Raw genomic sequence first — 13,469 nt, 5'->3', positions numbered from 1 at the left:
TCAGTAAAGGCAATAACTGAAGAAAACCCAAGTCATAACATCAATCCTCACCTATGCACTACATACCAAAAAGAAAATGATTCGATGTTTAGACAGCGATAACACACCAAGGCTGTAGTGATATTATTTATTCATTGTAAACACGCTAGTATTTTTTCTTTAGAGGTCATTGCAACTATCAGAGCTTCTCAGAAACATGCAAATTTCTTGCTATATCTAAAATATCTCACTTGCCTAGAGTGTCTTATAAAATTAAAGCAAATTTGGTGAAAATGCAAATGCATGGCATTGGTAAAAATAAAGCTGCATGTATTTCCAATGCAAGCATCAGAAAGCTCAAACTATATAATCATATATAAAACCTGAATATAAATTAAACCCAAAAGTCAAAAAAGTAAGAAAATATTTTTAGTAATATACATTTTACAAAACACATTTAAACACATAACATAGAAAATAACTTAGCCTTCAGTGATCCCATATTTTCAGTCTTTCCCCAGACAACAGATGGCTCTAGGCCGGATCTGCGCCGAAGTCAGCAACTCCGGTGCGCATCCGGCCCGGTGTCATCTGCTATCTGGGTCGGGTTTATAAGTGTAGATTCAAATAGTGTACATTCAAGAACAAAAGTCTTTGGAAATTGGAAACACAATTTACATTGCATTCAATATGGCAACTAATACAACCTTTGTAGCCAGTCAGACTATATTGCACAAGTGCATTTCAGTCAATGTACTTGCAATGCTTTACTCTGTACTTGCATTATTGTTCTTCCATCGGTTGTAATACAGCAGGTTTCTTTCATCTTGTCAACTTTCAAACCAGTTCATAGTTCTGCAAGGACAGTAAAGTCATTTGTAGTTAGATGTCAAGTCCACGCAGATCCAAAGAGAGCTATGACTCTCCAATCTGGGGGATAAACGTAACTATGGATGTCATTCGGTCAGTGGAAAGATGGTGGCGAGCAGAAGGTGGTCGGTTGGGTGTCTTGGTGTCTGAATTTAGTAAAACTGGACCACTGAAGTTTCTTTGGTAGAGCGCTCGCTCTCTGAGTCTTTCAGATGTGGCTTCCCCATCCCTGTTTATCTCAGCAAGCTGTTGGTGTCGTCTTTGAAACACCCGCCAGAATTGCTCTTCCTGCAACATACAGAATTTGATAATTTGTCATTTTGATGCCACATTGTTTAATGTAGACAAGTTTTAGCTACTAATGTTATCTATTTAAATAGCTATTGAGGCCTCCAAGTAGTTATCTGTGTTTAACATTCAGAGACAGCTATAAAAACGCTATTTGAAGGATGATGCCTTCAAATAGTGTAAACATCATGGCTCTGTGGGGCTATACAAAATGAGACCCTGCCTGTGAAATCCAGGTTAAATAATCTAATTATAAGATAAAGAGTTTGTTTTTAATCATTGATTTAAATCTTTGACATGATCTTACTCCATCAATATTAAAGATATCAAGATATTCACAGAATGTTTACCATCGTTTTCAATATTTTCCTATGTTTTAACCTCAACTTAGATTAAATTAATACATACCTATCTTTTTTCAATGGGTGCACTTAATCTTTGCATAGCGTTTCGTGAATGTGTTAGCATTTAGCCTAGCCCCATTCATTCCTATGGCTCCAAACAGGGATGAATTTAGAAGCCCTATTTAAAGACTGTTACATGAGTAGTTACACGAGTAAGTATGGTAGCACAAAATAAAACTTTTGTTTGGAGCCATAGGAATGAATGGGGCTAGGCTAAATGCTAACATATTCACAAAGCGCTTTACAAAGATTAAAAGTGCATGCATTGAAGAAAGATAGGTATGTATTAATTCATCTAAGTTGAGGTAAGAACATAGTAAATTATTGAAAAACATTGGTGTTTTCCTATAACATTATGATTTAATGTAAAAAAAAAAAAAATTATTGCTCTGTTTAAGCATCTTTACATACTGTATGTAATCACAATGACAATGATGTGAGTTTGGGGTAGAACTATCTGTTTTTCCGACCAATTACACTGCAAAAAATGATTTTCAAGAAAAAAAATTATTTGTATTTTTGTAATTTTGAGTAAAAATATCTAAAAATTCTTAAATTAAGATGTTTTTTCTTGATGAGCAAAACGACCCAAGAAAATAAGTCTAGTTTTTAGACCAACAATATCAAATGTAAGCAATAATGTGCATAAAACAAGCAAAAAAACATTATTGAATTTTTCTTTAATTTAGTGTTTAAGAAAAATGTTCAAGATTTTTTTGCTTACCCATTGATTTTTTTTTTGTTTTATGCACAAAATCACTTGATATTTTTGGTCTAAAAACTAGACTTATTTTCTTGGGTCAATTTGCTTATCAAGAAAAAGCATCTTAATTTAGGAATTTTTAGATATTTTTACTGAAAACAAGACAAAAATACTAAGAAAATGTTTTCTTGAAAATAATTTATTTTTTGTGGTGTAAGTATGGTGGCACAAAATAAAACTTTTGTTTGGAGCCATAGGAATGAATGGGGCTAGGCTAAATGCTAACACATTCACGAAGCGCTGTACAAAGATTAAAAATGCACACATTGAAAAAAGATAGCAATGTATTAATTTATTTAAGTTGAGGTAAGAACATAGTAAAATATTGAAAAACGGTGGTGTTTTCCTTTAACATTATTTAACATAGATTTAATGTAAAAAAAAATTCTTGCTCTGTTTGAGCATCTTTACATGCTGTATGTAACTACAATCACAATGCTGTGAGTTTGGGGTGGGACTATTTGTTTTTCCGACCAATTACACTGCAAAAAATTATTTTCAAGAAAAATTCATAGTATTTTTGTTGTTTTCAGTAAAAATATCTAAAAAAAATTTAAATTAAGATGTTTAAGAAGAAAATAAAATTAAGAAGAAAATAAGTCTAGTTTTTAGACCAAAAATATCAAATTTAAGAGATTTTGTGCATAAAACAAGCAAAAAATCTGCCAGTGGGGTAGATTTTTAAAAATTTATTGAATTTTTCTTTAATTTAGTGTTTAAGAAAAATGTTCAAGATTTTTTTGCTTACCCCATTGGCAGATTTTTTTTTGCTTGTTTTATGCACAAAATCACTTAAATTTGATATTTTGGTCTAAAAATTAGACTTATTTTTTGGTCGTTTTGCTCATCAAGAAAAAGCATCTTAATTTAAGAATTTTTAGATATTTTTACTGAAAACAAGACAAAAATAATTTTTTCATGAAAATCATTTTTTGCAGTGTAAAGGGAAAATTATATTTATTTTGGTCATTCTTTATTGCAGCTTAACCTTACACTCTCAGAAAATAGGTACAAAGGTTATCCCTGGGATACCAATGTTTACCAATCTACTTTTTGAAAAAGTACTTCCCCAGTGACAACTTTTGTACCATCTTTTTCTGAGACTGTAAGCTTTACCAGTGTGAAATCAATTGAATGTACCGTAACTCAACTCATGGGTTTTATTCCCAGGGAACACAGAGAGTGATAAAACATGTATACACTAAATGCACAGTAAGTAATTTTGTATAAAAGCATCTGCCAAATGCATAAATGACTCTGTCTACATAGTTAAAGTCTCACCACAGTCTCCTGAAGAAGCGCAGGGTCATGACGGCGCACTCTTTTGGGTTTGGCACAGTATGACTCCAAATGCTGGAGGTCACATCCTCGTACGCAGCACTGCTCTACGATGCCTCTCCCACGAGAGCGGGGACCGCTGGCACGGGGTATTCCAGGTTTGCCTAACAAAAAAAACACTTTTTTTAGTTTTTCACTTTTTTGCATGTGAAAAAGAGACAAATTTTTTTGGAGGCCATGTCAAAATGTTCCTTTAGAGAAAGGAGTGAAAGAAAGAGAAATGAGAAAAGAGTGAGAGTGGCCTTGGATATGGAACAATGTGAAAAGGCCCGGTTAGCAGAAATGAAAAGGTTGACGTCAACAACCGCAAATCAGTTTTACCAAAAGAGTACATGTTGAAACATTCACTTGTTTTGTTATATATTAAGTCTTTATTATCAAAAGAGATATATAACTTTAGACCGCCCACAACAGCAACCCGTTACGGTTTCCTATTGGTTTATTTCACAGATTGAAATCAACACAGAAGTGATAACAGTGTGACATGATAATACCGTGTGGGTATCTTAGCTGGGCAAGGCCACTTTTAATACACTGATACACAGCGTGTTATGAATATGATTCAGTGCTAAGGTTAAGATTACAGATTTGAAGACTATCACGGTGACCCCAGTCCGGCAGTACACATATGAGTACAAAAATGGCAGCCAACAATAAGCATGCACACATTTATTTCTGCAATCTCACCTCTGTAAAATCCACGGTCTCCACACACAAACTCCAGGTCAGCGACCAGCTCTCGTCCACAGCGTGCTTTGGCACCCTCCGTGCCTTCTTGCAGAGCCAGTATGCAGAGCAGGGAGTACAGAATACAGGCACTTCTCCAGCTGGACACCTGTTTCACCAGATACAAACTCTGAGCCACCTGCATCTTATCACAAACGCTTCTTTGCCAAATCACCCCGAATACATTTGTTTCCCCAAACACAGATTTGACAGCATGTGTGAAGAACTCAGACTTGTTTGACAAACTCCACTGAATGACGTTAGTTAAAGACCTTCGGAAACGTAAAAGCAGTTGACTCGGCAGAAATTGTAAAAAATAAATGAACCGTTTGAACCACTGGATATTTGGGTTGTGCATTGCAGAGCTGTATTTCTTAAGCAAACAACAGCCCACATAATATCATAATAGCTTATAAACATGCAAACCTGCATTGGAGGCAGTAATTGTTAGTCAGAAAAGGATTGTTTGACTCATCCTTACAAACCAGTTATTTGGTTACGAAATTGAAAGTTATTTTTAACAACTTTACTGTATAAGGAGCCATCAGTGGAGTAGTTTTTACCCCTTTAACTTGCAAGGGTGCACAGAGAAAAAACTGCAAGAATTGGCCTTTGCCCTTTACTTATAATATGGGTGCATCCCATCATGCATCACTTCCCAATATATACATATATTTTTTGATAAGTAAGCCCATGCACTTACCTTCAACATGAATCCTCTGGCTGTCTGTAGGTGTCTGGTGTGAGAAGGCATTGTGTTGGATGGCATGTCTATTTTTCGCCCCCCCTCCACAGGTTTGGTGTCTCTGCTGTGGTTCTTACATCAGTAAGTGTGGTCTTATAAGAGCCCAGGGGGGAGGGCCAGCGGTGTACACCCGGCCCACATCTTACTGTACCTTCCTCCATTCACAGACATCACAGAAAAAGTCATAAAAATGAGCGATTAAAAACAAACAAACAAAAACTGACGCATTAAGGCGATATTGAGATGTGTGTGTATATATATATATATAAATATATTACTGAATTATGTGACATCATATATATATATATATATATATATATATATTCAGTAATGCTTATATTATATACAAATATCCAGAAGTGTACAGAGATCAGATCACTTACATAAATGTTCATTATTATCTCATGAGGTCGGTTTTATGGTTCCCTGCAGGATGACATTGAAGTCCCGCTAAGGAGTGACGACAGCCGAGCAAGCTTTTATCACAAGTGTATCTCAGTGAAAAGTCGGTCTGGGTGATTTTAAAGCGTGTAGGCTTTCGAATGAAATGATAAATGAGTTAAGAGGGGCGAAATAGAAAAACAAACAACGATGAAGAGCCAATGAGATTCTTCATCCCTTAAAGAAATCAGAAAAGGCTGGGAGATAAAATAAAGACAAAATGTTACGATAACAGACAAAATCATGTCTGCGTACATTAAAACTTGAGACACTTACACAATGTACAAAAATCAGCTATAAAAAAGGGCTATAAAAATTGGGATTAGGATATGATGTACACACTGTAAAAATGATTTTCAAGAAAAAATATTTTCTTAAAAATTCTTAAATTAAGATGCTTTTTCTTGAACTCTTTAACTTTTTTCTTAAACACTAAATTCAAGAAAAAATTGCATACCCCATTGGCAGATTTTTTTGCTTGTTTTATGCAAAAATTACTTAAATTTGATATTTTTGGTCTAAAAACTAGACTTATTTCTTGGGTCGTTTTACTCATCAAGAAAAAGCATCTTAATTTAAGAATTTTTAGATATTTTACTGAAAACAAGACAAAAATACTTAGAACATTTTTTCTTTAAAATCATTTTTTTGCAGTGCATTCAATCAGTCACTACCACAAAATAATCTGGGCCCTGACAGAGCAGGGGTCTTGAAAATTTGGTTTCAGTTTGAATTATTAAATTTTTTAGATGGATAAGAAACAGAATCAAGCAAATAAATGATTTATATGGCTTTTTATTTGAACCGAGTACCGTTTGATTTCATTGAGAGAGATGCATACAGATGAAAAATCCAGTTAAAGTTGACCTAAATAGCTTTTGCCCAGTCTTGTTGTGACTTGTGTGCTGCCAACATTGCTATTAGCACATAATCAAATATATTCAACCACATATGTTTGTAAATGTGTCTGGCATTGATATGCAAACGTTTTTGTGCACTTATGCTATTGGCAGGTGGTGGACAGCTCATTAAAATCATTACCATAGGTATGACATCAGTTCTCCGGTATTATTATTCAAATTACACGAGGATGTTGTTGTTTGCATGTGTCTGTGCAGGTTAACCTAACAGATTAACAAACGAAAGATAAAGCAACTATAAAATCTCGTTAAATTAAACAAAACATGAGGAACCTTTATATAACTGTAACAGTATCCTAAATAGACTTCTTTAGCTCAGCCCTCCATCATATCATCTAAACCGGATCTCTCGAATTTAAGACGCTGAGCGCAGCTTCTTTCTGTCTCAGTCGAGCTCGTAGGTTGCTGATTTTCTCCTCTTTAGCCAGCAGCTGGAAGTCAAACGTAAGGCAGCTTTCAACCTTGGGGAGAAACCCTGCGGTCTCTAAATGTTCATCTGTCTCTCCACTTCCACCTGCTGTTTTGGGCTCTTCTGACACTTCAGATGATGCGAGGGTTGTACTTTGAGACTGGTGGGGCTCAGAATTTGATGTTTGCAAATCCTTCTGAATGAGCTCTGGATCTTCAGGAGATTTGGGTGGGCTGTTGGCTGAACCTGAGGTGGTCCCACTAGCCTGTATTCACATGCAAAACTTATGGTCAGTATATAATACAAAGATTATTATTTATTTTATTTAAACAAATGACACTTCCTGTGTAATCCAGGCTGAAGTCTCATAATCAGGGTTCCCACACCTTGATCAACTTCAGATTCAAGGACCTTTCAAGGACTTTCCAGGTCCAACACTCTCAAATTCAAGGACTAATGTTGGGGCACATTTCAAGTGAGAGAAAGTTTACATCGTGTTACCTTTTAAGATACATTGTTAGTTTTTCGAGGGAACTCGCGCTGCATCACTGCAATGACACTTTGGGGACGCCTCCAGGGGTAAGTGCCTCTGAATGTGTATATCAAATTGAACCAATGGTGAGGCTTGACGACAAAGACAGGGTGACGCAGGAGCCAGGAAGTATATCGCTATCTGAAATATTGCCAAATATGGCGTTACAGAGAAGCAGGAAGTATGGCAAGGGAGACGCAGCGTCTCGTTCCCTTCTCAGGGAACAACAGTTACATACATAACCCGAGAAGTTTTCATGTGTCAAACACAATTATGCAAAAAGGCATTTTGGTATGAATCAACATTCGCATACAGAAGATATAAGCATTTAAAGCAAACAGTTTAGCACGTGTGCTTAAAACGCTCAAAATTTTATGATATTATCCTACACTACACAGGGAATAATATGGATTTTTTTTCCAGAAAACTTCTTGCATAAAATAGATACAGGTCATGGAAAGTGCTTGAATCTATGTATGTATATTTTCAAAACTTTCCAGGGCCTTGGCTTGAACCACCCCCAGATTCACAAACTTTCAAGAATTTCACTGACCCGTGGGAACCCTGCATGATCTAATAATGAGTTTAGGAGCATCAAAGTTTGATTTTACACTGATATCAATTTTTACATGACCTCACTAAGTCAATATTAAAGATATCAAGGTTATATTTTCACACAGTGTTGTTTACATTATGTAGGATGATTTCATGAAGAAAACGTTAAATCACAAAATAAAAGGTTTTACAGACTGGGTCTTGATTCTGACCTTTTGGCATTCACTACTTGTAAAACGCTGCTCAGCCGTGTCTTTCTGCAACAAAGATGATTTTGTTTGCGCATTGATGCCAGACTCTCTGGTTACAGACAAATCCTGGAAAAAAAAGATGCAACTATCAGACATCCAGTAAACACCAGCAAATGACCTGAATTTTCATTGATAAATGCAAATAACCAATGAGGTCAAATTGTAAAGTAGTTGTTAGGGATGAAACCAACCTGATCTGGAAACAAATTTGATGATATAAAAACAACTGCCTAATAAAATGATGAAGTCATAATCTCTTACCAATCTTTGTTGTGGTCTTGGCAAACTGTCTTCTATCGACTGTGTCTGACAGCTAGGTGGTGAATTTTGCTGGTTTTGTTGGCTTGTAGAAACAGTAGATGCACTTTGAGATGGCAGAGAGTTTTGAGATCTCACTGGCTTGCCACGTGACTTCTTTACAAAAAGGAAGATCTGATTGTTAAATACAATGAATGAATTCTTTTGCAAAGAAGATGGCCTGCTGTCAGCTTCAGTCTCCGGCCCTGATAACTGTATCCGAGGCTTATGTGCTGTTAAAATGCTTTTTAAAACCTTATATGCCTCGACACTGGAACTCACAACAGGTAACCAACACTGGCCTGGTGTGATTTTGGTCATTGATGACCTCTGGTCCAGTGCAACCATTTCACTACTGGCAGCTTTTTCCCGCAGCTCCACCGGAGAGATGTACGTCACAGGCTGTTTCTCGGACGTTTCAGATCGTTTCTGAGGTAGATGGACACTGATCTTCCTGGCCATCGAGGTGGATAGGGATTTAAATGGGATGATTTTGACACACGCCCCCTTGGGGATGTAAACCTCAATGTTCTCCATATTTTCCACCATATTGTTTGAGTCACCGGCAGAGGGTTTAAACCTGTAGGATTACAAACGTGTATGCTTAACTTGTTACATCGGTACAATCAAAGAACTGCAGCAAGTTAATATACGGCTTAGATTGGTAACTTTCTGTTTCGAAAGAACGTCAACGTCACGCAGCTAACGGTAACAACTCGAAACATAAATAAAATAAAATACAAGTGTGGTCATGTGCTTGAAATTATTCACCTGAGAGTCAAAAGTATCTTACAGTTGATTCATGTCTCTAAAAAACATTAATATTTACAGCAGTTACTTCAAGCGCGTACTTCCTGAAAACCGGTACGATGTCAAAATAAAAGTCCATGAAAATGAAAGTCTAAAATTGAAATTAAAAGTACAATGGTTATACTCAATATTTTATAAATACTTCTATGAACGCAGAAAACTATAAAGAAACGGTCGTTGAAAGAAATAAAAGTACTATCGAGTTTTACTTACTTTTATTTACATAACTTATGCAGAGGTCCCTCTTATTCTGTGACAGCTAAAAATGTGGACGATTTTTTCCCCTTAACTTACATTGGATGGAAAATGTTACAGTAGTTTAAACAGGGTTTGTCTGCTTTTTGAAGTCTACATTAGAGATAATGTTTGTGTGCAATAATGTAAAATTCCCCTACTTGAGAGTCATTTAGTCTTTTGCTTCAATAGACAGCACTGAAAATGTGCAGACACTGAAAAAATGAATGCAATAAAGACATATTGATGAAAAAACATTTTGCATCAAAGTATAAAAGGAATCATATGAATAAAACAGACTTAATACACACATTCCTTGCCTATATAATATATATATATATATTTCTCCATTAAAGCACAAGATGCAAAAACTTGGTCATACTAAATGTTTAAAGAACTCTAAAGAAATGTTTATTGTTAAAGGGCCAATATTATGCCCATTTTTACAAGATTTAATATAAGTCTCAGGTGTGCATAGAATGTGTTTGTAAAGTTTCAGCTCAAAATACCCGACCGATTTTTTGTCACATGTACAAAATGCCCCTATTTGGGCAGGAAAAAGTGCAATTTTTATGTGTGTACCTTTTAATGTAAATGGGTGATTCTCACGAAATCCAGACTTAGAAGGTGTCCAGCATCAGATTTTTTAACAAGCCCTTGAAGCCATTTTTTTTTGCACATATAAGATTAAGGTCTGAATTTAAGGTCAGGATTTTAAGGTCAGGATTTAAAACAAATATAATTATTTACAGTTTTTAGATTATCATTATCAAAAATTATCATTACCACAACATAATATTACATGAAATATATGCATTTACAAACTCATGTTTCGGTAATGAGAACTAAAAAGTTGTCTACTATGACAAACAAAATTTAAACTTTTATCGGGAGAGAAAAAATAAGAATTGCTTACCTGGTAGCCATCTTGAATGTCACAGTCAATTATGTCCCTTCCAACAATTTTTTTGTTGTTGTTGAAAATTTTAGTTTATTGAGGGCTTAAACAATGATTGAAAATTGTTGCAGAGGATGAGAAAATTGGTCTTGGACACATTTATATTCCTTATTATTTTCTCTACATTTACCAATGATTACCAAATACCACATGTTTCTTTACTGTAAATGTTTATAGTATAACATGCACTGAAGCTTTTCATTTTTTAGATTTTTTAATTATAAATATTTCCATGTCAAAGTACCAAATCCAGTCATGGACACGTTGCGGTAATGAAAATTTTCCCCTTAAATGTGGAAAAAACTAAATTGGTTTGTATGATCTCATTTGAAATCATGTGCAAAATAGTACGTGAAGAGTACTATTTGTTTGTAACTGTTTGCTTTTTATTCTGATACTCTTACTTTGCATTTACTTTTTTTCAAAATGTTTCATGACACCTCATAAGTCTAGTTTCACGAGAATCAACCAAATGAGCTACTGCTTATAGTTAAAATAGATCTGAATACAGCCTGGAGTTAACAAACATATTTAGGAAAACGTTTGGAGAAAATAACCCAGTCAGTCAGTTGTCGTAGGTGGGGCCCTGTTAGTGTGACATCACATTAATAACGTCAAAACAGCATATATAATGAGACTGCTCTAGTTTAACGGGGATTATAAAAGAAGTGGGTGGAATATTTTCATTGTAGGTGGGTTGTGTTCACACATCTTATTTATGTCCAAATGCCTTGTAAAAGTGGATTTTGCATAATGTGCAGTGGCAGCTCGTGACTAATCTATTGTTTTATCATTAGTTTACAATCGCCATTTCCTTAATTTTCTCATCTGCTTCAAAGAAAGGACGATAGAAGGGACAGCTTGTGATTAAGCACAAACAACATTAAACAATATTTTATCCAGTAAATGTGTTTGACAAATAGTTTTAGTACCATACAATATAACTACTCTTTTAGTGGAGTGAGAAAAAGACATATGCAAATTGCCTATTTGCTCTATAATTTCCAGACAGTATTGTAAGATTTTGTCTCCAATGATTATTTTATTTTATTTATGTTGCTGATATATGTTTTTTAACTTCATTTCTTTTTTTTAATTGGACATACAGATCACACTCTAACACAGAAAACAGAGAAAGGGGCACGTGGAATCAATGAGAACATAGACACGGATTTTAACAACAGCAAACAAACAAATACACATACATACAGACTTACGTCATACATACAAACATAGTTATATAAAGCTAAACCATGAAGTATAATAACTGGTGTATATTAATTGTAATATTAATTATTGTAATGTTAGCAGAAATATAACCACTATAATAATTGGAACAATGTTGTTAATTAAAAGGCGAATGTAGATATCCCCAAATAAACATTTTTTTCTTATTCATTTGTACACTTTCATTAAGGTTAAAGTCTTTGAAATCTTTAGTCAAGAGTCCACGCCTACTGTATATCCAACATTTCTTCAAGTGCAACATATGAGAACATGATCTGTCTCTTTCATGCAGAGAGGGATTGTCTTTGGGTCACACAAGATACTGTAAAATAACCACCAAAATATTTTGAAGCTGTGAATCTGTGATAGATACAGGAACGAAGATTAGGTACAGAAACCTCCTAACCGTTTCTCCGCCAGTCCTCACACTTGTTCGTCCATACTACTGTACAATGAATCGGTACACAGTCCCAGTTTTATGAACTTTGACCTTTACAAGCACGTCTCCAAGCTATGCAGAGGACTGGCAGGACAAGGAGAAACGTACGGCACCCCGTTGTCGTTTATGCTGAGATAGACGTGACTTTCTGCGGCATTGTTGTTGCAGTTGAGTGTGACGGGCAAACTCTGCTGTCTCAGCGGGCGAGCCGGGTAACGGGATCGTGGTGGTCTCTGAGGCGTCTGAGCTTGCGAGTTAGGAGAGGGATGACGGAGGGCCACGCGCACGTGGTTATGATTGGAGCGCTCCGATGCGTCGTCCACATCGGTCTCGTCGATCAGGGGGATGTTGTGGACGGAGTCCGTGATGATGAATTCTGGGTGCGCCTGGAAATCGTGAATGGAGTTGCGCGAGTCCTGCCTCTCGATGCCATCGTAGAGGGAACTACGGAAAGCTTTCACCACCCGGATCTATACATCAAGGGTGCAGGGTAGGAGATGTCAAAGGGAAGAAAATGGAGGGATCAAAAAGGAACAAAGAGGTGGAGAAATGTTTAGTCCCTCTTTTGATTCACTTCCACTCTTTCAAGCTGGCTGACCAGAAAGAACTGAACGTTCACATCGATTAAGGCCTCGAGTGCAGTGGGCCTTTAAATAAAACTTCCACAGCCATTCTATAGACCGCTATAGAATGATGCCAAGTTGGAATTATTGAAATCCAAGTTGTAATTACAAGTCAAAATTGGCAAGAAACCCGAAGATGATACAGTCAAACTAGCACAAGACGAAACACAAACCGTTCCAATATAATGGAACGTCACCACACAACCACAATTTTGGAATGTGGTCTGTCAAAGCAGCCTTAGCCCCCGTCTGCCTTTAATTGAATATAGTGAATTATTTACAATGCACACTTTATTGATATTTGCACTGATTATTTATATATAAGACCTGTTAGGCAAAACTCTCATTAGCTTTTAAGAGCAGAAAGGCATGATTGGTGTGCATAAAAAATAAGACTCTGTGAATTTCAATAACGGAATTACAACTTTCACTGTTGCCAGTTCAATAGCAGGTGTTTAAAATACATGAATCACTTAAAGAAAAATAAATACATGCAACCAACATTAAACACCATAAACAATGATAACAATAAACACCAAAAAATGATGATTTGAAGGCGCACAACACCATGTGATACAAACACACACCAAGTGTACACGGTACACACAGTAAACATACCACAGAAAACTAAAACATATTAGTGAAGTTTACACTGACACA

At 35.8% G+C, this 13,469-nt stretch overlaps 3 protein-coding genes across 10 annotated transcripts in view; all 3 read right to left on the bottom strand.

Annotated features, from left to right (window-relative positions):
* Window positions 1-113: 113 nt before the first annotated feature.
* igf3 (insulin-like growth factor 3) lies at window positions 114-5,898 on the bottom strand. 3 transcript variants are annotated; one of them, XM_055169239.2, is made up of 5 exons: window positions 5,497-5,898; window positions 5,072-5,268; window positions 4,330-4,477; window positions 3,586-3,746; window positions 114-1,137 (listed from the first exon to the last, which is right to left on the bottom strand). In XM_055169239.2, exons 2-5 carry the CDS (start codon window positions 5,135-5,137, stop codon window positions 895-897), a joined length of 618 nt encoding a protein of 205 aa, XP_055025214.1. In that variant the 5' UTR covers window positions 5,138-5,268; window positions 5,497-5,898; the 3' UTR covers window positions 114-894. The 3 variants fall into 3 exon arrangements, with proteins under 3 accessions (XP_055025214.1, XP_055025213.1, XP_073724162.1); XM_055169238.2 differs by having other exon boundaries at window positions 5,072-5,264; XM_073868061.1 differs by lacking the exon at window positions 5,497-5,898 and having other exon boundaries at window positions 5,072-5,377.
* Window positions 5,899-6,333: 435 nt separating this feature from the next.
* On the bottom strand, window positions 6,334-9,435 carry LOC129413712 (uncharacterized). The gene is made up of 4 exons (XM_055167476.2): window positions 9,290-9,435; window positions 8,483-9,098; window positions 8,183-8,287; window positions 6,334-7,148 (listed from the first exon to the last, which is right to left on the bottom strand). Exons 2-4 carry the CDS (start codon window positions 9,065-9,067, stop codon window positions 6,810-6,812), a joined length of 1,029 nt encoding a protein of 342 aa, XP_055023451.2. The 5' UTR covers window positions 9,068-9,098; window positions 9,290-9,435; the 3' UTR covers window positions 6,334-6,809.
* A 2,235-nt stretch (window positions 9,436-11,670) lies between these two features.
* atp2b3a (ATPase plasma membrane Ca2+ transporting 3a) overlaps window positions 11,671-13,469 on the bottom strand; it is a 40,754-nt gene continuing 38,955 nt past the window's right edge. For 4 of the 6 annotated variants that reach the window (XM_055167468.2, XM_055167470.2, XM_055167469.2 and 1 more), the window contains one exon: window positions 11,671-12,656. In XM_055167468.2, the coding sequence (XP_055023443.1) occupies window positions 12,240-12,656 (417 nt within the window). In that variant the 3' untranslated portion in view covers window positions 11,671-12,239. The remainder of the gene's footprint in view (window positions 12,657-13,469) is intronic. The other 2 variants (XM_055167472.2, XM_055167473.2) reach the window with 1 other exon arrangement.

The sequence above is a fragment of the Misgurnus anguillicaudatus genome, chromosome 5 (assembly GCF_027580225.2).
Source record: "Misgurnus anguillicaudatus chromosome 5, ASM2758022v2, whole genome shotgun sequence".
In the NCBI taxonomy this organism is placed as follows: Eukaryota; Metazoa; Chordata; class Actinopteri; order Cypriniformes; family Cobitidae; genus Misgurnus; species Misgurnus anguillicaudatus.
This window is presented reverse-complemented; position numbering and strand designations above follow the sequence as displayed.

What these genes read in the sequence shown, in the direction of transcription:
- igf3 (XM_055169239.2), bottom strand. Translation starts at nt 5,137, where the DNA reads ATGCCATCCAACACAATGCCTTCTCACACCAGACACCTACAGACAGCC. An exon ending in AGACCGTGGATTTTACAGAG is followed by an intron (nt 3,747 to 4,329) that starts GTGAGATTGCAG and finishes TTTTTTTGTTAG; the next exon opens with GCAAACCTGGAATACCCCGT. An exon ending in CGCTTCTTCAGGAGACTGTG is followed by an intron (nt 1,138 to 3,585) that starts GTGAGACTTTAA and finishes TGTATGTTGCAG; the next exon opens with GAAGAGCAATTCTGGCGGGT.
- LOC129413712 (XM_055167476.2), bottom strand. Translation starts at nt 9,067, where the DNA reads ATGGTGGAAAATATGGAGAACATTGAGGTTTACATCCCCAAGGGGGCG. An exon ending in CAAGACCACAACAAAGATTG is followed by an intron (nt 8,288 to 8,482) that starts GTAAGAGATTAT and finishes TTTTTTTTCCAG; the next exon opens with GATTTGTCTGTAACCAGAGA. An exon ending in CAAGTAGTGAATGCCAAAAG is followed by an intron (nt 7,149 to 8,182) that starts GTCAGAATCAAG and finishes ATGTGAATACAG; the next exon opens with GCTAGTGGGACCACCTCAGG.